Raw genomic sequence first — 23,747 nt, forward strand, 5'->3', positions numbered from 1 at the left:
ATTTCTATGCTGCATTTAAAATATTTTGTACATTCAGTGTCTTTTCATTTTATTTACATGCTATTAATATTTCTTTGGTGTTTAGTCATTTTTTGTTTCTAACAGTAGTTAGATGTTTATGCACTGTCACTTTAAGAATTTGCATTCATTCTTTGCTAGTATTGATGCATTTGACTCTTTGGCAGTTTTAAAGATAAGGCTATCGGTTGTAATGTATAAATATGTTCAAGTGGATGTGTATATTGCTAATATGAGGTGCAAATGTAGAAGTTAACAGGAAGAAAGTTCTCAGTATCCAGCACTTCACAGGACAGCGTATGAAATTAATGTTTGGAAAACGTCTAAATTCAGCTGATATCTCCACAATCACACCCACTCCTGTGTAGTGGGTGTGACAAAAGCTGACACTATACTATACATTGTTGTAGAGCTCAATCTGTAATCAGAAATTGTGACTTCACAGTCCCAAGGTAGAAAAAAATAACTGGAATGCTCCCTAAAATTGGAATTCCATCATAGAAAGTTGCAGATTTCGCACCTACCCCAATCTCAAAATACAATATGGCCACCTCAGATATAAAAACACAGAGACAGCTGCAGCACTTCTGATCTTATTTCATTAAATCAGTCACACATACTGGTCCTTCTCAAAATATTAGCATATTGTGATAAAGTTCATTATTTTCCATAATGTCATGATGAAAATTTAACATTCATATATTTTAGATTCATTGCACACTAACTGAAATATTTCAGGTCTTTTATTGTCTTAATGCGGATGATTTTGGCATACAGCTCATGAAAACCCAAAATTCCTATCTCACAAAATTAGCATATCATTAAAAGGGTCTCTAAACGAGCTATGAACCTAATCATCTGAATCAACGAGTTAACTCTCAACACCTGCAAAAGATTCCTGAGGCCTTTAAAATTCCCAGCCTGGTTCATCACTCAAAACCCCAATCATGGGTAAGACTGCCGACCTGACTGCTGTCCAGAAGGCCACTATTGACACCCTCAAGCAAGAGGGTAAGACAGAGAAAGAAATTTCTGAATGAATAGGCTGTTCAGAGTGCTGTATCAAGGCACCTCAGTGGGAAGTCTGTAGGAAGGAAAAAGTGTGGCAGAAAACGCTGCACAACGAGAAGAGGTGACCGGACCCTGAGGAAGATTGTGGAGAAGGGCCGATTCCAGACCTTGGGGGACCTGCGGAAGCAGTGGACTGAGTCTGGAGTAGAAACATCCAGAGCCACCGTGCACAGGCGTGTGCAGGAAATGGGCTACAGGTGCCGCATTCCCCAGACCTGGGCTACAGAGAAGCAGCACTGGACTGTTGCTCAGTGGTCCAAAGTACTTTTTTCAGATGAAAGCAAATTCTGCATGTCATTCAGAAATCAAGGTGCCAGAGTCTGGAGGAAGACTGGGGAGAAGGAAATGCCAAAATGCCAGAAGTCCAGTGTCAAGTACCCACAGTCAGTGATGGTCTGGGGTGCCGTGTCATCTGCTGGTGTTGGTCCACTGTGTTTTATCAAGGGCAGGGTCTATGCAGCTAGCTATCAGGAGATTTTGGAGCACTTCATGCTTCCATCTGCTGAAAAGCTTTATGGAGATGAAGATTTCATTTTTCAGCACGACCTGGCACCTGCTCACAGTGCCAAAACCACTGGTAAATGGTTTACTGACCATGGTATCACTGTGCTCAATTGGCCGGCCAACTCTCCTGACCTGAACCCCATAGAGAATCTGTGGGATATTGTGAAGAGAACGTTGAGAGACTCAAGACCCAACACTCTGGATGAGCTAAAGGCTGCTATCGAAGCATCCTGGGCCTCCATAAGACCTCAGCAGTGCCACAGGCTGATTGCCTCCATGCCACGCCGCATTGAAGCAGTCATTTCTGCAAAAGGATTCCCGACCAAGTATTGAGTGCATAACTGTACATGATTATTTGAAGGTTGACGTTTTTTGTATTAAAAACACTTTTCTTTTATTGGTCGGATGGAATATGCTAATTTTGTGAGATAGAAATTTTGGATTTTCATGAGCTGTATGCCAAAATCATCCGTATTAAGACAATAAAAGACCTAAAATATTTCAGTTAGTGTGCAATGAATCTAAAATATATGAATGTTAAATTTTCATCATGACATTATGGAAAATAATGAACTTTATCACAATATGCTAATATTTTGAGAAGGACCAGTATTTGTGGGCATTCCTACAGAAAAATACAGATGAGTATGAGATGAGGGTTTTCTAATAAAGATGTAGGAAATCCAACAGGTTTTCCAACTTGAACTTGATTCGTTTGGGTGTGATGCCCTATTTCAGAGGCAAATGGAACATAGTCTCTTCCAGTGCTTCGAGAGAACAATTAGTATTGTATTTGTATATGATCTATATTGGTATATGCTTCCTTAAAGGTTCTGTACTTCTGTATTTTATTTTTGTGATTCATTTTGTTATTTAATTGATTTTCATTGCTACTAGTACAGCTACTACTGGCTGCCAAGTAACAAATGTTTTTTTTCCGTCACTGATTTGTACCCAGTAATACCTGAATAACACTATAAAAGAACATGAAGCTGAAACACAAGCTTTATCTAAAGTACAGCTCATGAGAATATGTTTTTTTAGTACGTTTACTTATGCTATTCCCATCAATACATATATTAGACAAAGGTAAAAGATACCTTTTCATCTTAAAGTGCCAAAAATAAATCTTAAAAAAGTGATTGCAAAGTAAACTCTTTGGGTTAATAAGTAAAATAAGTTGTTTTGAAACATGAAGAGGTTGAAAGTAAGATTGTCAAATTTAGACTGAGTAGCAGATAAGTAAGAATGAATTTTAGTGATTAATAATTGGATTGTGCTTTCTCCTATTTATTTTTCGGTACAAATAACAGTACAGTTACACTCACGATTATTCATACCCTCGGGAGTTTTAGATTTAAAATAGTTTTTATTTACCCAAGAATTTTTTTTTCTGATACAAAAATAGACGAGCATCTCTCAATAAAAAAAAAACAAAAAACAATGTAAAAGAAGTACTGGTTTTGAACAAATAATTGTGTCTGCTTTTTAACACATACAACATGGCATGTTGAAAATGATTTAACCTTCTCAAAAATCTTTGGAAAAGTCTGTATTGGCATTACAGCAATCAAACATATCTTTTAACTGCAGACCAGTTTTTGCTTGTTTCCACTGGTTTCCACCAATTTTATTTTTGGTGATGAGCCTCCATACAATCATCCTGATCTTTAGTTCCCTTCACAGACTCTCAGTCAAGTAAGAACTTTAATCTTGGTCACTTTGAAACCTTAATATTACTTCCAGTCAGAAGAAACATAATGGTAAAATTAAATGATTACTTTGGACCTAAATCTGCCAGGGGTTTAAAAATTGTTGGGCTTAACAATGTAGTCAAGAGTTGAACTCATAAATTATATTTAGGATTAGTGACATTTGGGCCATTGATCACCATGAATCTCCTCCTCCATTCTTAAATGCCATTTCTATTTTAATTTGTAAAAAAAAAAAGAAAAAATTTAGAGTTGTGTGTGTTGTGGTATTTGGCTTTGCAACAAAATCCATAACAATCCATAATGTGAAAGACCATTCCACTGCAATTTCTCTAATAGTTGCTGTTATTAAACTGAAATCACTGGATTTGCAGAAACATGGAATCCAATCCAGATAATGCACTGTGGACTTAAAAAGTAAAAAAAAAAAAAGAAATGTTAAAATTGCTGCAATATACATTCTATTACATTTTGGTAGAAATGTTACTGCAAAATATTTCCTCAAAGGGTGACTAATGTTTAGTCTTTCTCTTTAATCCCTTATTTGTTCAGGTTGCAAACGTTAACTGTGTAAATCCTTATTTTCTGGAGGAATAGTCAAACCTGCTTCTGCATGAGGCATTATAAAACCCTGTTTAAGGTTCAAATTCTTTTTCATATTTTCTTGGTAGTTAAAGGAATCACAAGAGATGACTAATGTTTAGTTCAAATGTCCGTTGGTGGTCGTTAAGCACAGAGATCTGTCAGAATGATACTGTGATCTCATTGCTGACGAGGTCTTTACTTGGCGTGTGAGGGCTGCAACTCCTGAGGTATGTTAACGAGATGTGAAGGAGGGAGAAGGAGATGGATGAGAAGGAGTAGCGGAGGATGAAAGTCTGCTGAGGGCAACACAGGACGAGGGCATCAGCAGATGGATGCAACCCTCCCTTCATGTGTCTGGGTGCAGGTATTGTAACTTTAATCTGAATTCCCTGAGTCCTTAGCTGTTGTAGAAGACATTTTTCATCTATGGCAGAGCTTCCCATATTAGCAGATAGAAGACATTTGTGACATGGCAAAGTCATCAGTCTCCCTAGCTGTTGGGTCATAGCCCAGCATTAACCTCCATTTCTCATGTTTTTTTTCTGACTCCCCCGTTCATCTCATCTGGATGCATCTGGCAGCATTTCCTGTTTAAGCTGTTTACTGAGATCATCTTGGATAGTGAAGCTCTGCTGTGTAATGTGAAGAAGGAACATAGAAAAACCTGTGTTTCAAAAATCATTTTAATCTACACTTTTGAAAGGACATTCTAGTGCATTCTGCAAATTTTAAACAGTTAGTATTTAGAAAATAAATATTTATTATCTAAAATCTGCATATTAGCTGCCAAAGTTGAGCACTTCTAACTTTCTTCACTTATTTCTGCAATCCCTCCCTCTTTACTTCCTTTCGCCCTCCTGATTCTCTGATTTCCTGCTGTGGATTTCCCGCATGACTGCAGAGGGAATGAAGCAGGGAGAGTGTCCAGTTAAGGGAGGTGCACACACAGCAGAGCTCTGCTTAGGGATGCATTCATTACAGAAGCAGAAGTAAGGAGAGAAAGAGTACAATTACAAAGAGAATGAGAGAGATTTAAATATGATTTAATGGATTAGGGTAGTGATTTGTTCTATTTGTGCTTTTGAACTTCTTCCATGATTACTCTGTGTGGTGGACTGGCCTTAAAAACCCCAATCACAAGTGTATGCGGCTCTCAGAGAAGAGGGACAGTTTGGCGATTGTGTGTATTTTTAGCTCCACAACACAGGAGAGGCGGGAAGCAGGTCGTTTTGAATGAATTGACGCCATGGTGCACAGCAGAGGACGTCAGCATCAGCAGCACTACCAGCTGGGAGAAGTGCACACACACAATCAGGCACCACAGAGACGAGCACAGCACGGCAAATAACAGACCTGCAGCTAACATGCTGGGCACGCCAGGACAATCAAGCTCCCACGCCCCTTACAAGAGGCGGCCAGAGTGCGGGGCGGCTCGCAGGTGTGTATCCCAGCCCCTCTACTAACACATATGTAGGATTGTAATGCTACTGAGCCGCTCAGGAAGTGTCTGCTAAGGCTGTCCAGCGGCTGCGGGGCATTAAGTGCTTTGGTTTGCATGCCGTTAAAGTGGCTGTACCGAATTGTCTGCAGGAGGGAGAATTTACATGCATGCTGAAGTGTATCTCTCATCTGTCGTTGCAACAACAAATGAAGGCGGCTGTTTCTATGTCGCCTGCAGAGATCTTGTCAGTGTGTACCAAGTGAGTTGTCCTTTCAGGAATGAGAGGAGAGATGCTCACTGCAGTGCCTCATGATCCCAGGACACTGATATGTGTGTTGATGTAAGCACAACTATGATGTCTAAGGTTATGATTATTAGTGAGGGATGCATCTATAGGCCGAATGCTCTGTTGCAGAGGGTTGATGCAGTACTTTTCTTATCTGAGTGAACCAGATATACAGATTTCAAAGGAATGCTCCTCTTTAAATGGGTCTGCATTGCAATCTTTGTGATACTCGTGCTAGTAATCAGACCCCCACCACACACACAAACAAACAGATAGACACATGGAGGATATTTTTTCATATCTGAGCCACATCTTCACAGTCAGTGTACATTGAATTGACTCAAGGGATGGAAATGAAAAGTTTGGTGCAAGAAACGTTTTACCAGCACCTCAAAAATTGTATGATCCACCATTTGTTTCAGACTGACTTTGGTGCTATATCTTGGTTACAAAAACAAAATAAAATGTATTTATTGAAAAATCTAATGGTTATATATTCTTAATTCTGTAAAAAAAAAACAACTGTACTGTTTGTCCCTATGCTAATTTGTACCCCTATTTTGCACCTACGTGTTGCTATTTCTTCCCTTCCTCTTCCATTTTGTACCCGTAAACAAAAAAGTTGGAAACAAATAAAATGTTGAAATTTTTATTTTAGTAAATTTTTAAATATTTGCTGTAGATTGTATCTAACACTGTATTTCAATGGGTGGTGGTCATTTTGCCCCTTAGCCTTTTTGCAGTTTTGGTTGTTTCATACCTGAAAATGTGGATATTTCGTAAGAGCCACTGGTGCAATCTGTTTTCAGATGATAACATACAGTTTAATAAAACTTTGCATAATAGTTGGATATTTTAATGAGAATTTAACTCCATAAATCATGAAAATATTTAACTACAATAGGAAATAAACAGATTCATGTACACGGGGATGAACTGGTTTATATTTAGGTATGAAAATGGAAGTAAGAAGGAATGAAATGGCAATGTGTTGGTACAAAATCAGGGTACTAATTGGCTAATGGTGTAATTTATTGGAGGAACATCACAACATTTCCTCACAGTTGACATACATAGCTTACAGAAAATTACTTTAAATCATCGGTTATCTAAGTAGGTGCAAACTGGGGAATACACTGACCAAATGAGCAAAAATACATTATGGCAAAGGGTCGAAATAAGCAGCACTTGCTGCAGACATTGGGAACAATCAACCACACTGACTGTTTGCTCCCATTAAGTCCTGTCACAGAAAGCTTTATTTCCAGTTTTTTTCTATTAGTTATTAAAAAAAGACATATTTACCTTAGGGCTAATCTCTTGGCCTCTCTTGAAAATGTGGTGTTTTCCATTACTTGCCACGCACCAAGAATTTAATGCCACATTGCTTTTCAGTTTCTCTTCTTGATAACATTTGCAGCAGTGTTGCAGCAACTGAGGTGCATTGCAGCCCCTGACAGGTCATTTGTAGAAACAAAACCATAATCTCCTGTTTAAAGTGCAAACCCAATAGCATTGCTTGAGGGTTGATCAAATTTATCAACCAATTCATAAATGTACATGCATTTTCTTTGGCCTTAGCATAATTTGAAATAAAACCAAATATCAGACATTATACCTTCTGTTTTTGGAGTTTTTTTATGCAGATTTCTTGGTCAAATGTGTACATTTTACTGCGATATGTGATGACAAAGATACACAGGACCATGCAAACCATGCAAGCCTATTAACATTCTGTCAGCATATTGTTGTCAGGTGAAGCGTTAAGGTTACTTAGTCTATTTATCATTCGTGCATATGCTCCACCATTGGTGAGCCCTCCTGTTCTCTCAGCCTCACAGGCAGAAAACCGGGAGCACTAGATTGCAAAATTTCACGTGTAATCAGCAAGTAACGATGACTGCTTGGGCCAGCTTTGATCTATAATGTTTTCCCTGTGGTGTATATGGCTATATGTATTAAGATGAATTATAGTTAGTGTTCTTTTTTATTGATTTTGTGATGGTTGGCTGTGATTTGGTCTGGTTCTCCTCAGAGTTCCTGAACATCTCATACAGTGTTTTGTCATTTAAAGTTACTTGATCTCACCCAAGCATTATCATCCTTTTTCATTCAGTCAGTGTGAAATGCAGCCAAACGTTGCTGTGATTCATTTACTGTATTAGCTAACCTGTAATAGAGGTCATGTCTTTGCGTCAGCGGCTGAATCACTTCATTCCAGAAAAACGGCACTCAGATACAGTGTGCTGATTATCAGCGAGGCGGTGACCTCTCCCTAACCAAAAACATGCTGCACATTTCCAGGGAGACTTGATACTGACAAATGCACATGATCATGACACAGATGGTTCAAGTTAAAAGGGCAAGTATTCACTTTAAATGAGTGCTATAACCTTTTAAATTCCCCAGACTATGATTTAGATCAACCTTAGTGAGTGGGATAGAAATTCCAGGGAAGGGATGCTTCCTGTAAGCTTTTTTGGGGTTTTCAGAGCTGTGCTGTACACCACCCCTGTCCTATACCAATGCGCGCCTGCAAGCTTTCCTGCAGACAGCTAAAATTAGCCTTTAATTTCTGTTACCCTCTCCTGGCCAAGTGGAGCATGATTTATTTAATCCCTCCGTTTAATTCCCTTGTAAAAGCGATAATGTGGTAGCCGCTATGCTTTGAGGTATGGGTGGGCCACAGACGTTGAGCTTAAATTAGAAAAAAAGATGTTATGCAGTGAAACAATGCTAAAATGAAAATTAGTTCTAAGAAGCTTTTATCTGCTTTCACAAGTTTGTATGCAGGATTTTTATACAGAACAAACAAACTGCTTTTTGTAATGTTGCATTTTGCTAAATATAACAAAACCATGAAATAAATATAAATGACTGCATTCGGGGGGTATTGTGTGTTTTGTGGAGTGTCAGACTTTTTACGTGCCACAAAGGTGTTGTTCACCGCCATTCAGCACTGCATGGAATTGCTGCATGTTGTCTTTACCGTGTGCATCTCTGTAATACAATGCCCCAGTGGGATTGTGTCTGGTGGCTGCGCTGAATTTGTTTCTGTTGTCTTTGGTGCTCAGCTTCAAGACAAGCGCGAGGGGGGAGTTCTCTATGAAGTGTATCTGAACACAGGTAGCCTAGGTCCAACATGCTCACTGACACACGTGGACGCAGTCTTTATGTTTCACAAAAGAGGGATTGTGAGTGGAAAAGAAGGTATTTGTCTGTTTTAACAAGAGGTCAGAGATGTATTTATTCTCTGCTGATAAAGTCTTATAGGCAAGCTGTGCACGCTTGAGTCAGTGGTGGTAAAAAGACGGGGCTGATGCAGTAAAATGTACTGGTTTCCAGCTTTCAGGTTATGGTGTGTGAGCTGGTGTTTTTTAACACATTGGGCATGATTTTCTGAATTGCACTGACAGAGATTAGATTATTGGACTTCTGCAGTGGGTAGTTTTATCAGAACATCAAGACTTGGTGCCTGTCTTGGCGCATTACCAACCTGCACCAGATAGTGCTGATGTGCGATGTTTAATAGAAAATAAAGGAGACATATTTACTGACGTTCATCTTACACCACTTATGTGTGTTGCCCATTTTGTTGTTTTAACAAGTACAACAAAGGTTTCACAAATTAAAAACTTTCTTTTAAAGACACATTCTATGTTCGCAGTTTACTTGCTTGTCTTGTTCAAAGATAGTCCTAATGACAAAAACGTGTTGTACATGATCATTTTTCAAAAGTAAAGATTTCACAAATCTCAAACTGTTTTAATAAAACTCTTGTCTGTGTAGAATTATGCTTTTTAGGTTCGACCTGTCTAATTCTTCCAGATTTTGAACTGGACATGATCAACTGCTGTCCAGATTCCTTATATTTATTTTCTTTATTCAACTGTGAAACAAAATACTTCATTGTCATTAGTTGGCTACAATATTCTTGCTGTGCTTCCAAACTGTTTCTGTTTTCTGACAAAAGCCCAAAAGTTGCCAAAAGAAACACTTTAAGGTGGCAGGTGTCTCTTTAACGCTTAGGTAAGCGAGTGTTGTTCACCAGCATGATGAGAAGTAGTTGTTAGTGGACTCACTTTTGCCAACTGCTCAGTTAGGAAATTAACTACTGACTTTCCCAAATGTCCCCAGATGTTGTGTTGTTTGCTATCTGCATGTAATTGCAATGAACAATGCTTTGGATATGACAACAGTGAGAGAAAACACCTGGACTTCTTTTATGCAAGAGATTATTTGGTATTCTTAACTGTTTTAAGACTATTGGTAGATTTTTTGTTTTGTGTGGTTTGCAATCATATCGTCCACTTAGGAACCTAAAAGAGGTCGCAATTTGAATTAAAAATGCAAATAGACCACAACAATAGCTGTACAATGATTTCTTTTTACGCCATCTGCTACTTTAAACAAAGAAAATTCTATTTTTGCAACCTGTTTTGACAATAGAGGGATCAGCCTGTTGCAGCTTTTCATTTACAGTTTAGACCCAAAGGGAGCTGCTCTCACTGCAGCTGGGAAGGACTGCGGTGCAAGGACTCAACCATCTGTGAGAGCTTTGTGTTTGTCCCACAGTGGCATTTGCCATTTGTTCAGAAGTGTAAAAATTATAGGTGCTTTCACGGGTCTCCAAAAACACAAAAAAGACAGACTTGTTGCTAGTTGCTTCTTGAAAAATAGTTATTAGAGGGGTCAGAAAACCTACTAAATATATCAATGAAGTGGACAACAGTGAGTCGACTCTGTCAGGGTAACTAGACAGAAACTGTAGATTTATTTCCACTTTTTCATTTAAAGAAGATAATTAGATATGAGGTGTCAAGTACTCACGTAAAATCTAGGCCTCATAATATTTGCTTAAAGTTGTACAGCGACTAGACAGCGTTCTCGAATCAGACTTCAATTGGACGAGAAATATTGTGACACTTTAATTTTGGGATGTCCAATTACACTCCTGCTTATGATGCATCATTTTACCTCTAACCCACACCCTAAAAGAAATGACCAGATGACTGTTTCTACTTTTTTCAGAAACAGTATTTCTAGTTACATTTCTTAGTTGTCATTTTACTGATCAATTGTACCTTAGATTTGTTACTAATTTGCATCTTGTATTCTATTGATGTCTATCTGTGTTACATTTGAACCTATTTTTTTTTTTTCTGCTACTAGTTTAAATGTAAATATGACTGTAATGACATAAGTTGTTACTGCAATGAATTGAACTGATTATACTTGGATTTAAAAGACCCTGACCTTTTTTTGTTCAGATGGTGCTATATATAAAGACTGAACTGATCATGAACTTATCATCATTACGTTTTGTGTGTGTTTGAGTGTGTGTGCTACAAAGTGCAGTGACATAATAGTGGGATTTAACACGATGGTGGGAAGGATTTAGACATGTTTTACAACATGAGCTAATTCTGATTGTTAGAAGATCCACTCGCTGCTTATCTGCTCCTCTTGTCTTTTTGAATAAATCTACTGGCAAGTAACATCATTATTTTTCATTCAGGGCACATGGAAACAGGGATTAGCCTGGTGAGGATAATCCTTAAGAACACAATGAAGTTGTGCTACGCCTGTCCTGTTTTGTTTCTCCACAATATAAGTAGCACACAGTAAAAGAATGCCAACAGGATCATGGAGTTAGGGTGGGTGTCCCCTCTTTATTTTCAGAATATTTCATAATGTAACCAAACTATTTTAATATATTTGGAAATACTAGTTTTGGACAGCTGTGTCATCACTTAAAGCTGTTAAACAACTTCATGTTTCTGTATTGGGGATTGCCAAAAATATTAAATATTAATAAAAACGAGAAGAAAATGGTACTCTACATTTATAATCTGCTCTTACATAGGGCACTTTGAATAAGGTTATGCAGTGTTATCTAGCAATGGATTTGTGTTTTGAAGAAGAACTTCATTTTCTGTATCTCATTTAGTGTCACAACTGCACTTTGCTCCAGTTTATCATCTGAGTCCTGTTTGGGAAGTGATTTATTTTTGATGTTTGACGGATTAAGGGTTTAGAGATCAAATAGATAATCTGTACACGAACATATGCAATTTGTGTTTTTCTCTGCACTGATTGGAATGTGTGCACTGTACGTAAGATTGTCCTAATTTATCTGCATCAGTCAGATTCATGCCATATACGTGCAATTTTGTGCACTCTAAGCTCAGAGTGTTGCTGCACTCACAGCTTGCTGGTAAGTTGTGTTTTTACTATGGTATAATAAGTTATTCTATAACTTAGGTGAGCAAGTATTCAAACATAAGAATTTCGCATGGTTTTGTAACATCTAAGTGAACTTTTCTGTTTCATTCTAAATAAGATACCTAATTTTATTCTGCCATCTGTGCTGCGGAATTAATATCTAATTTAAGACAAGCTGGTTGCATATGTTGGCACTTAACTTGTACATATGCAACATTGAAAAGCCATTTTAGGCACAGGCAATCAATGTAATCCTATGTTTTTTTGTGTTTCTATGTGCTAATATATACATACAAGACTTTGCATGTATACCTCTTCTTCATATTGCAGGCTGTTTTAATGTGTTCTGGCAATTTATTACAAATTAATGAGTATTTCATGGAAAAATAATAATCATATGGCCTGTGAAAAATCTATTTGTAATAATTTCATATAGATTCTGAGTGATTTATTGTTGCTAGTTTCCCTTTTAATGGTCATTAAATATTAAAACCAAAGTGTTTGGAAAAGGACAATAAAAAGATGGGTATGAATAACTTCAGGTGGACATTATTAAAGAAATTCAGGTTTATGTATTTTTCAACATCATTTTCATCTTGTAAAAGTCATATTCCAGTGATCCTTTTTTGAAAAAATAGTGTGCTGTTAGTAATTAGTGATGTTCTTAACATTGATTATTTTTTTATTCCTTTTTAATATTTTGAAACAGTATGTTGTTATTACAGTTAGATGACCTCAGGATTGGTTTCATTTATCTGCATTGATCAACTGAGCAGATGTCCCACTGCTGAGGTACCCTGTCAGAGATTTTAAGCCTTTTTCCATAATTTTTTTTTCTTTACAGTCCAACACCCCACAGCTTTCTTAGCTAAGCAATTTTCTTAGCATCTGGGGTTTCAGGTTATAAAAGAAAAAAAAAAAACTCCAACCTTTTGTCTAAAGCTTATTATGTGTTTTTAATTACGTTATCACGATAAAGTGCAGTAGTCTAAGGGCCAGACTTAATTACAGTTCAAATACTTGTTGTCAGTTGTAACTACCTGAACATTTTCTATATTAAAATGAACGAAAATAAGTCACTATGAAAGGTGTGAAACGCCGGAAATATTTTTAGGTTAAACAATCTTGGCATAAAGGGTTTAAAATGAATTCTGATGGGGGACATTTGCTCATTGCATATTCTGTTAATATGCTTTGTCAGTGTCAGGTCCTTGAGAGAAGACACTGGCTGCCCTCCGTCTGATCCATGATCATTTGCGTTGGCCCCAAATTTAACTTGTTTTACCAAGTAGCCTTTGTCTGTGATAAGTATCCACACTCCTCCCTGCCTACTGTAAACCTCCCAGTTCTATGATTTAACTCTCACACTTAACAGACAATAAACTTCTATGGGAAATTTTACATTCAGCTGTTGATTATGTCCTTATAGATTATACAGTGTAATGCTATGACCACTGCAATATAAAATTTCATGTTAATCAATACTGATTATATAAATTGTTGCTTAAACCATAAATATGCCTCTCTATTTTTAGTGTGAAAAAGAATTAATCTCTAAAAACAGGTATAATTAGGAAGATATGTACAAAAAAGTAGTAATAGTGCAACATCACTAAAGAGCAGTGAGATAAGATTAAAGCTGATTGAATCTGACCCGAACATCTTATAACAGGTGGTGATGTTTTGATAAATAATAATGTCTTTACCTTTGATAATTGGAAATAGAATACAATTAGCTGGGAAATAAGTCTAAGGTATCAATAGAATGTCTTGTTGTTCAGTTCTTGTCACCTGTTCATCATGTCAAGCCTGTCTTGCCAACCTGCCCAAGTCTGTTTTTGCCGTCACCTCTTGTGAGTGAGATTTTTGTTATTAAATATCTTTTGCACTTACCGTCATGCTGCCTGCTAGTCTGCATTCTGGGGTCCTACGTTGCTCAAGTCTTAACAATATGTAATGGACTTATTATTAGATTATCCTCTAAGCAGCAAAAAGAAGAATAAAGGCACAGAGCTGGAAGAATCATGTATTCTAGGGCTGTTTTAAATACTGTGCTGATTCTCTGCAGGCATGGGTCGGTATGTGATTCGCAGTGTGATAACCTTGAATGAAAATAAACAATGGTTTCATGGTTATTTACCAAAAACAATTTAAACAAAAATTAGAAAGATAAAGATGTTGTAATGGCTTTTATTTGACAAAAAAAAAAAAAAACAGCTATGCATTCTGCTGCCAGTTATATCTATTTACCAGTAATATTATTTATTGTTATTTTAGATTTTAATATATGGAATTAAATGAAATTACACAATAAACACCTACTAAATAGCTATTTGCTAGAGGTAGAGCCTACAGTCCTTTGTCCTCTGTAGTTTCAAAACAGCATTACCTTAATAGGAATGATGGGTGGCGATTTAGTGTCCACACTGAAAAAATTTAAATATTTCCAGAGAGAAGAACTTGTCTGTCTCCCAAGTGAGAGAAAAGTGCAATAGCCTTTATTCAGCCAGTTGTTCAGCATTGCACAGCAAAAGGTGGGGAAGGGGCAGTGCAGCACTACTTCATGCTTCCTACACCTGGAGAAAATGAGGCACCACTCGGTCTGGTGCCTCATTCTACACTACTTTTTGCTGTTTCGCATGCGACTTTGGAAATCTTGATGTACTTTGGTACTGGTAAGCTGCAGTAACCTGGTTTAAATGTGTGTGCAGAAAAGAGAAAACCCAGGTCACTTTGTCTGGCATCACATTAAAAGGACTATATGCAGCAACAATATGACAGAAAACATTTGTGGTTTAGAAACCAGAAGCTTTCAAAATCCTGATATACCTTAATACCAGGAACTGACCTATGTTTGCTTATCTATATCGTTAGGCTGTGATACTATTTTGTGAACTATTTTCAGCTGCTAAAAATATTTGTCAGAAATGTCGACCATCTATTTTGTCAAACTGGTCATTCATAAAAACAAACAAAAAAAGGAAAAAGTTAAATTTGAGGTGGAAAATGCTGCATTATCAGCCTGCTTTATGTCTTCTAAGAAAACAGAAAACTTCTTAAGAAAACAGATGCTCCATACATTTGGTTTTGGTTAGTCAAATCTAAAACAATTGTTGTGCAGTCACATATAAGGACATTTCCTTTAACACCTAAAGTAAAATACCCGTGATGCAACTGTTGGAGACCTTCACAATTCCTGTTAGTCAATCTAAAGAGATTAAATAAATATGATTTGTAATTGTTGGTAAGTAATCAGTATTCATTGAGTAAGGTGCAATATAACTATTGTGTTATTGACTTAACTGCAGGGTCTTTTCGTTGATTTATTTCTGAGCAGCTCAAAGCCTTGTAGTTTTTTTCTTGTTGCAACATATTTCTGTCTGATGGGTAGGTTAAACCTAGGTTAGATGCACCACAAAACCAATTATTTTAAAGGAATTACTTCAAATTAATCTAATTAAATATACAGACCATTGCACCAACTGTATCGACAATGCAGAATATCCTGCTGTTCTGACCTCAACAATAATCCATTAGTACGTAAGATAGATGTCATAAGACTCTTCTGGTGTTCCTGTATGCTGAACATCAATATCAACACTTTTTCACAAGGAGTAGTTTTTTGTTTCCTGTTTCCTCAGTGCCGTTTTCAATCAGTTCTCTTTGACATTTAGAAGAATACAATTAACTGTTTCCTTAGTTGTAGTGTGCAACAACATGACCTAAAGGGCAATTTTGACTGCAATAAAATTTGCAGAGTCAGAACTGTGTGAGTTGAGTGCTAATAAGGCAGGAGTTCTTTTGATTTCTGCCAAACCCTTTGTCTGACAGGAGACTTAGACACTTGCAAGTCTGCGCACCTGCTTGTTCACTGCATTGGACTTGTTTACCCAACACCGCTTTAGTGGTTTTGCTGAATGATTACAAGCGGGCTTATTTTTTTTTTTGTGCTATTTTAGACCACATATGCATAGAGAGATGGGTTGTACAACTGTGTCACACAGTCAGAACTGTTTGGGACGGCTGTAGTTTTTGACATTGTAAGTTTGAAGGTTGGCACGATAGTACTCAATGAAAGCAATAGCTGAGAGTCATGGTGCAGCACCTGTTTGTAAAGAGAGCCAGAATAGTTTTCCTACAAATGTCATGGAATTATGGCTGAGCTGGGCTGCTGCAGTGTTTGTTTATAGAGCCAATAGAGGTCAGAAAAAATATAATTGTCCTGCAGCCAAATGCTTATCTCCTGAATGGCTTCCTCTTTCTTGGTTTAGGTTTTACAATTATTTTTTGCTTCCTAGGCTTGGGCTGCTGCAGCATTGGTTCCTGGAGAACCATGATATCTCTTTCTAATTACAGGTCCTTCTCAAAATATTAGCATATTGTGATAAAGTTCATTATTTTCCATAATGTCATGATGAAAATTTAACATTCATATATTTTAGATTCATTGCACACTAACTGAAATATTTCAAGTCTTTTATTGTCTTAATACGGATGATTGTGGCATACAGCTCATGAAAACCCAAAATTCCTATCTCACAACATTTGCATATTTCATCCGACCAATAAAAAAAAAAGTGTTTTTAATACAAAAAACATCAACCTTCAAATAATCATGTACAGTTATGCACTCAATACTTGGTCGGGAATCCTTTTGCAGAAACGACTGCTTCTATGCGGCGTGGCATGGAGGCAATCAGCCAGTGGCACTGCTGAGGTCTTATGGAGGCCCAGGATGCTTCGATAGCGGCCTTTAGCTCATCCAGAGTGTTGGGTCTTGAGTCTCTCAACGTTCTCTTCACAATATCCCACAGATTCTCTATGGGGTTCAGGTCAGGAGAGTTGGCAGGCCAATTGAGCACAGTGATACCATGGTCAGTAAACCATTTACCAGTGGTTTTGGCACTGTGAGCAGGTGCCAGGTCGTGCTGAAAAATGAAATGTTCATCTCCATAAAGCTTTTCAGCAGATGGAAGCATGAAGTGCTCCAAAATCTCCTGATAGCTAGCTGCATTGACCCTGCCCTTGATAAAACACAGTGGACCAACACCAGCAGCTGACACGGCACCCCAGACCATCACTGACTGTGGGTACTTGACACTGGACTTCTGGCATTTTGGCATTTCCTTCTCCCCAGTCTTCCTCCAGACTCTGGCACCTTGATTTCCGAATGACATGCAGAATTTGCTTTCATCTGAAAAAAGTACTTTGGACCACTGAGCAACAGTCCAGTGCTGCTTCTCTGTAGCTCAGGTCAGGCGCTTCTGCCGCTGTTTCTGGTTCAAAAGTGGCTTGACCTGGGGAATGCGGCACCTGTAGCCCATTTCCTGCACACGCCTGTGCACGGTGGCTCTGGATGTTTCTACTCCAGACTCAGTCCACTGCTTCCGCAGGTCCCCCAAGGTCTGGAATCGGCCCTTCTCCACAATCTTCCTCAGGGTCCGGTCACCTCTTCTCATTGTGCAGCGTTTTCTGCCACACTTTTTCCTTCCCACAGACTTCCCACTGAGGTGCCTTGATACAGCACTCTGGGAACAGCCTATTCGTTCAGAAATTTATTTCTGTGTCTTACCCTCTTGCTTGAGGGTGTCAATAGTGGCCTTCTGGACAGCAGTCAGGTCGGCAGTCTTACCCATGATTGGGGTTTTGAGTGATGAACCAGGCTGGGAGTTTTAAAGGCCTCAGGAATCATTTGCAGGTGTTTAGAGTTAACTCGTTGATTCAGATGATTAGGTTCATAGCTCGTTTAGAGACCCTTTTAATGATATGCTAATTTTGTGAGATAGGAATTTTGGGTTTTCATGAGCTGTATGCCAAAATCATCCGTATTAAGACAATAAAAGACCTGAAATATTTCAGTTAGTGTGCAATGAATCTAAAATATATGAATGTTAAATTTTCATCATGATATTATGGAAAATAATGAACTTTATCACAATATGCTAATATTTTGAGAAGGACCTGTATTGCCTGGGGTGGATATCTTATGTGGATGCATGAATCACTATGACTGTGTTCAGTGAACACAGTTTGTTTCACTGTCTCTTGCTTGTGATCCGCATGCATATGGGGCCACTTGATTGGCTTTTATTGGATTCTTTAGATTCTTCTGAAACATTTCACTTGTGCTCTAATAACTTTCTAAAGTTAATGATTCTTTTATTGCAGCTGTTTCGACTGTTGTGGAAATTAAGTCAGCAGTTAATTAAATGGCCTGATGGCTGTCTTATTGCCAAACACTTATTTTCCTGTTACTCACCTCTAGAATGTAAGTTTAAGTGCACTGACTTCCCATTTCGCCTCAAAAAAAGAGGAACCCTGGTTTAGGGAGATGTTAAATCAAGGATCCTCTTGTTGTGACCAGGGATCCAAAGAAAAAATTTGTTTATTACCAAACCTTTATTTAATTTTTATTTTTATTTTTTTGGGTATACCAAAGCATGTTTATATGATTTTTCAGACTTCAATTTCCATTTTGTTTTTTTGAAAAAATAAAACTTCCCACAAAAATCTAAAACAAAAAAGAAAACACAATCTTTGTCTGATGTGTTACTGAATTAGAGTGGTTGGGACAGATTATATCTAAAAAAAAAAAAATCAAATAAACAATCAAGTAGAACATGCAGTAAAACATCCACCCACCCATCAATTTTCCGCACCCACCCTTAAAGAGTAGTGAAGGAGCTGATGTCTATCTCCAGGAGTGAGTGGGCAAGAAGCAGAGCACATCCTGGACAGGTTGCCACATGGCAGCACAGAGACAAACATCCATACACACACACATTTATACCAGAGGGAAATTTAGAGAGAGCATTTAACCTAAAATGGATGTTTTTGGACTCTAGCATAAAACAGTTGAAATTAATTTACATAATCTGATGTTTTAGCTCAACCATAGTTTACCTTTTATGTTTAATATTTGTCACTGTCCTACAGAATGTTGGTTTCCCCTATTGCCTGGATTATGTTATAACCCCTCTAAGCATAGCTCTCAGAGAAATCAGGCACATTGAATTTACCTTTGAAGAAACCTAACAAGTTCAGGACATAATATAGATCATCAGTGTACTAACAAAAAAAAAAACTGGAGACAACTTATTTCAGTACACTGGTTTAGACAGTCAGGATTTGTTACAATAGTAACAACAATGTGGTAGTACTTGGACATATTCATCATTTTTGTTGAAATCTATTACATTGAGCTGTCATGATACTGAAATTTCATATGAAGATACATTGCCTTACAAAAACATTCTGGTTGATGAATTAACTGTCTGTTACCGTTCATTTTTATCCTGCTGCTGTATAACCAGCCTTTTAATAAAACGTACAGTACAGTTTAAAGGTGCTGGCCTATAGGGGTTCTTCAGACAGAGGGACAGGTGAAAATGGGTGGGGGGGCAGACATGTGCAGGGGAGGATCTGATAAGCCACTGAGGATCCCCACGGTGGCAGGAAGATGCTTCTGTTTATTAGCTTGTGCGAACATCAGAAACTGGAGATTAAGAGCTCCCCCTTCAGCCTACTTTCTGCTGGCTCCACTTCTCTCTGCTCTTGGTGGAGAACAGCTGCTGTGAGACACTCGCTCTGCATCTTTCACCTGCCACATTAACTCCAGTGGGATTCTCGGGGCCCGCAGCTTCACAGCAAGTCCGGCAGCTTATTTATGATGACTCGCAATCTCACAACAGGTGAGAGCGTCTGAACTGCGTGTATTGTGGCAGGAAGATGCTGTAAAAGAGTAGTCATTTGTAGCAGGGAGATCCAGACTTCTTCAGGGGTATTTTTTTCCATGTTTTAAGTTTTGTGAGTAGAACTCAAGACCATAGGACAGTGGATGTGTTTTGTGGAGAAAGATGCAGGTTATGGTGTTCATTTCTGTGTGTGTGGACAAGATTATGTTTGGAGCTTTAGTAGCTGTCCTGCTGCAAGGACTCAGTGCCTGTGTCTGACAAAGTTTAACCTGATCCTCTTGTTTTTCCTGGAAAAGATTGAAATGGCATTCCAGGGCTGAACCGTAGATTTTAGCTTCACTGGTTGAAGCATCAAGAGAAGGACCACATGGTTCTTATTATAATTTAAGCTTCTGCATATTTCTGTGGAAATATTTAGACCAGCATGCCAGTTTGTTCTCAGGTTACCTGCTATTCACGCAGAAGTAGCCCTACTTTATTATCGAACCGAGTTCTGTTTTTATGAAACCCTTATTTTTCTGTGCCTATGTTAAAGGTCAAACTGAGTTGTCACACACTAGGTCAGTTCACTTATCTTGGAATGAGGTGAGGTAGTGAAAGATGCCCTCTTGAAGATCATTGCATGCAGGGATGCCACTCATTCTTTCTCATCCTTATCTGGGTCAAAACAGAAACTCTGCTCTCACACAATAATATGCAAGTGGAGTGGCTGGTTGCCTGTTTGCTGGGTTAAAGTCCCCAGAAATGTGTGATTTGTGTAACAGAGAGTGTGTTTCAGTATTCAGTATCTAGTGAAAATGCACCATCTGTCCCTGAATATTATAGGTGGTAATTATTTGGTAAATAAACCAATAGTTACAAAACAGAATCTCTTTAAAATCTCTTTTATATAAATTGTTATTTATCAAGTGCTATCTAGATTGGTTTTTGAGGCATTGTTTGACAACTACATGCAGTCTGTTATACCAGGAGTGTGTCGTGCCCTGTGTAACAGAGTTGTTCCTGACTTTAAACGAAGCTACCGCGCTGCAAATAAATAGGCCTACAGTGCTGCAGTGCTTGGAGGTGCTGCAAATTCCATGACAAATAGTTCAGAAATAATGTCCCTAAAACAAAAGCCTAAAAAAAAAAACAATCCAGATTCCTAATTAACGGGAGGGAGCAGTGCTGGTGCAGTGCTTTGTGTGCACAAGGTGGCGCGGGTTGTCACGAGCTGTTCCTGCCTTAAATGAAATTTGTGGGCATATGGTGTTATTTTGTAAATGTGAACATGCATAATATCATAAATGCTTGTGTTGTCAATGTGATGTCAGTGTTTTCATTTTTTGTGTGTGCATGATTGCAGCGATCCGTCTGAACTTCGCTGAAATGTCAACTCATAAGTCTTCCGACCCTGTTCGGTTAGATTGTCCTCCCCTTGCTGCATGGTGATGCAGAGGAACCGCTCTGTTTGTGTCCCGCTGTGCCTTTATTGGACTGAAACTGAACAGCTTTCCTTTAGAGGATTCTATTTTTTAATATAGCCTGATATATCTCTCAGTTCCTTGAACAAAGATAATATAAACAACCTTTAGTGGGCTTTTGAATTAATGCCACGTTAGAAAAAAGAAATGCAACCTAAGTTTAGTCAGGAGGTGCTCAAAAACAGAAGGATGATTAAAATTATGGGGGGAAATTAAATAGATAAGAACAAAAGTCAGAGATAGAAGCATGATTTCCCTTTACCTCTGTGTATTATCTATTTGCTACAACCTGTTAAACATTAGCAAGACATGTCCTGAAAATATGTTTCCAACATGTCGTGTTAAATATTGTTTTTCAGGACAAGTTTGTTTTCTTAAGGTCTTGTTAAGGCAGATGTAGACTGCACCTTTGAGCATGCTTAGAGCCTAATTAGTCTGGAAGAAGTTGACTGAACTGAGACTGATTGGCTGGTTGACAGTGTATTTTATTTTTTAATTTGAGATCATAATATTCTTAGGATGTCAGTGAATGGCACTAGTATAATACTTTAATCCGGAGCATTGGTTCTGGTTCTTATACTGTCCTGCAACAATAAGATGGGTTTATGCTCTAGTTAAAGCAATGAATGGCCCCATCTTGCTGGAATCAATAAAGCCCAGTGAGCTGGATGAGGAAGATTGCTGAGCCCTAAACTTTCTGTAAAGGAACATTTGCTGCAGTGCCACCGTAGACTTTTCTTGGGAAATTTGGGTTTGTGGCTTCAACTAGCAACAAACTGAAATAAAGAACTACACTAGATCATCCAGAGACATAGGTTTTAATTCTATAAACTACTCATCTGGTTTTCTCATTTGGCTTTTTTTTGTTTGTTTTGCAGCCACAACTTGAGGAGCACGTCATTTCGGCATCCAGTGACTCGACAGATTTCACCTGAAAACATAGAATACACCTTACAAGACAGGTGAGCTGGTCTTTATTCTGAATGCCTGAACGCACAAAGGACATGTTTGGAAAACAAAATACCCACAAATAACCTGCGTATCCGCCCATTTTCATTCTCAATTAAGCCTATTAGAGGCTGTGTAAACACTTACAAGCTGACTGTCAGTAACCGTCTCATAGTAAGAATAGTGGGAAAGATTGGCATGTTAACTTCGTTTGTCAAAGTGAATTTATTTTCCAGTGTAATGATGTTTAGTACTGCAATAATGTGACCCTATATTTGGATTTTGCAGCTCATTAGCTTTGTTCTTCACATTATTACCTCATTAGTTGTGATCATAATGACACTGCAGTGAAACTGAAACTAACAAGTGCATTTGGACCTTTTTGTATTCAATGTAATCAATCTGACTGATCACTCGGCCTAGTTAGGAAGATGCCCGTCAGTTTTGCTTAGGTAAATGCTAGATGGGCTGGACTTACATAGTGCTATTTCAGTTGCACCGACCACATGAACTGCTTTTCTGCTAGATTTACTCGCTCACAAAGCTGCACGCATTCATACATCAAAATATGGAGATGGATAGACAACCTGTTGTTTAATGCCTTGCCCAAGAGTAAATCAACATGTGGCAAGGGAGGAAAATCACAGCTATTTCTCACAATTTATATTGTGTTATAGAAATCTGAATGTGCTTTGTGAATTTTTAGCAAAGCCAAGAAAAAAACATTGGAAATGTACAAAAATAAATAATAAAATAAAATTGTTTTCATTACCCACCACATATACTGTTCTGACATGGCAGGTGGGTGTATTGTTGTTTTATATAGTTGTATAAATCTAGTTCTGCAAACCCATCAAAGATGCATGGCAGGGTTACAGCACAATATAAGACAACAGGTGTGTGATTGTACTTAGGGTGGTTGGTGTCATCTGATCATGCATTGCAAACCACTATGGGCAAAGAAGTGTGAGACATCTGGACTTTCATTATGTGTTTCCTCTGCAATCTTCTCATTCATCTCATCATTCATCTCCTAACAAATTCTCCCTCATCCTCAGAGCAGTCCTCCTTAAACTGTGGATTTGTATATCATCTGGGTGGGGTTAAATATAATGACACCCTGTCACACAATAAAATAATTGGAGAGCCTTATAAATGTAAAAGCAGTTTGTAATAGTCAAGTCTGGTGTTGAAAAAAGCTTTTGTTCCCAAAGCAGAAAGTTTGTAGCCAAAATCATTAAACAGTCCTATACAATACAAAGGACAAATAAGAAAGTCAAAGTAGCTTGCTTATTTAGAAACCAGAGTGGGAAGAAAGATTTGCTGCAGAAAACAGTTCTGGAAAAGTTCCTTACCTTTGAGATGCCAGAGAAAAACAATGCACTGCCTCATTTTCTGTTTTAAGTAAATGATTTAAACACTTCATATGCAAGATCACAGGTAAGCACATTTATTGCATTTTAATGCTGTTTCCCTTTAGAAAGCTATATGGAACATCAATTACGTGTTAAATTATATTCAGAGAGACTACCATGGTTCAGTAATAAAGTGGTCATCCTTTATTTCAAATATCAGAGGTTTAATTTTCCACCTGACAGCTATAGTTATCAGCATATGAATTAGAATATAATTCAGCACACATACAGAGTGAAGATAAAAGGTGATTTATAGATGACTAAATGAGGAACAGTCTAAAGATAACAAATCTGCAGCGCCTTTGGGATGCCGCCATAGGATGCTGCTACGGGATGCCATGTCAACAAAATCGCTCAAAAATCTGTACGATACCTTGTTAATTTA

General features: G+C 37.9%; 1 protein-coding gene across 1 annotated transcript in view; it reads left to right on the plus strand.

Annotated features, from left to right (window-relative positions):
* Nucleotides 1-23,747, plus strand: part of plekha7b (pleckstrin homology domain containing, family A member 7b) — a 91,159-nt gene that overhangs the window by 13,447 nt on the left and 53,965 nt on the right. Inside the window, exon 4 of the mRNA XM_047363421.1 lies at nucleotides 21,878-21,961. Within this exon, the coding sequence (XP_047219377.1) occupies nucleotides 21,878-21,961 (84 nt within the window). The remainder of the gene's footprint in view (nucleotides 1-21,877; nucleotides 21,962-23,747) is intronic.

Source organism: Girardinichthys multiradiatus, chromosome 4 (assembly GCF_021462225.1).
Source record: "Girardinichthys multiradiatus isolate DD_20200921_A chromosome 4, DD_fGirMul_XY1, whole genome shotgun sequence".
Lineage (NCBI taxonomy): Eukaryota > Metazoa > Chordata > Actinopteri > Cyprinodontiformes > Goodeidae > Girardinichthys > Girardinichthys multiradiatus.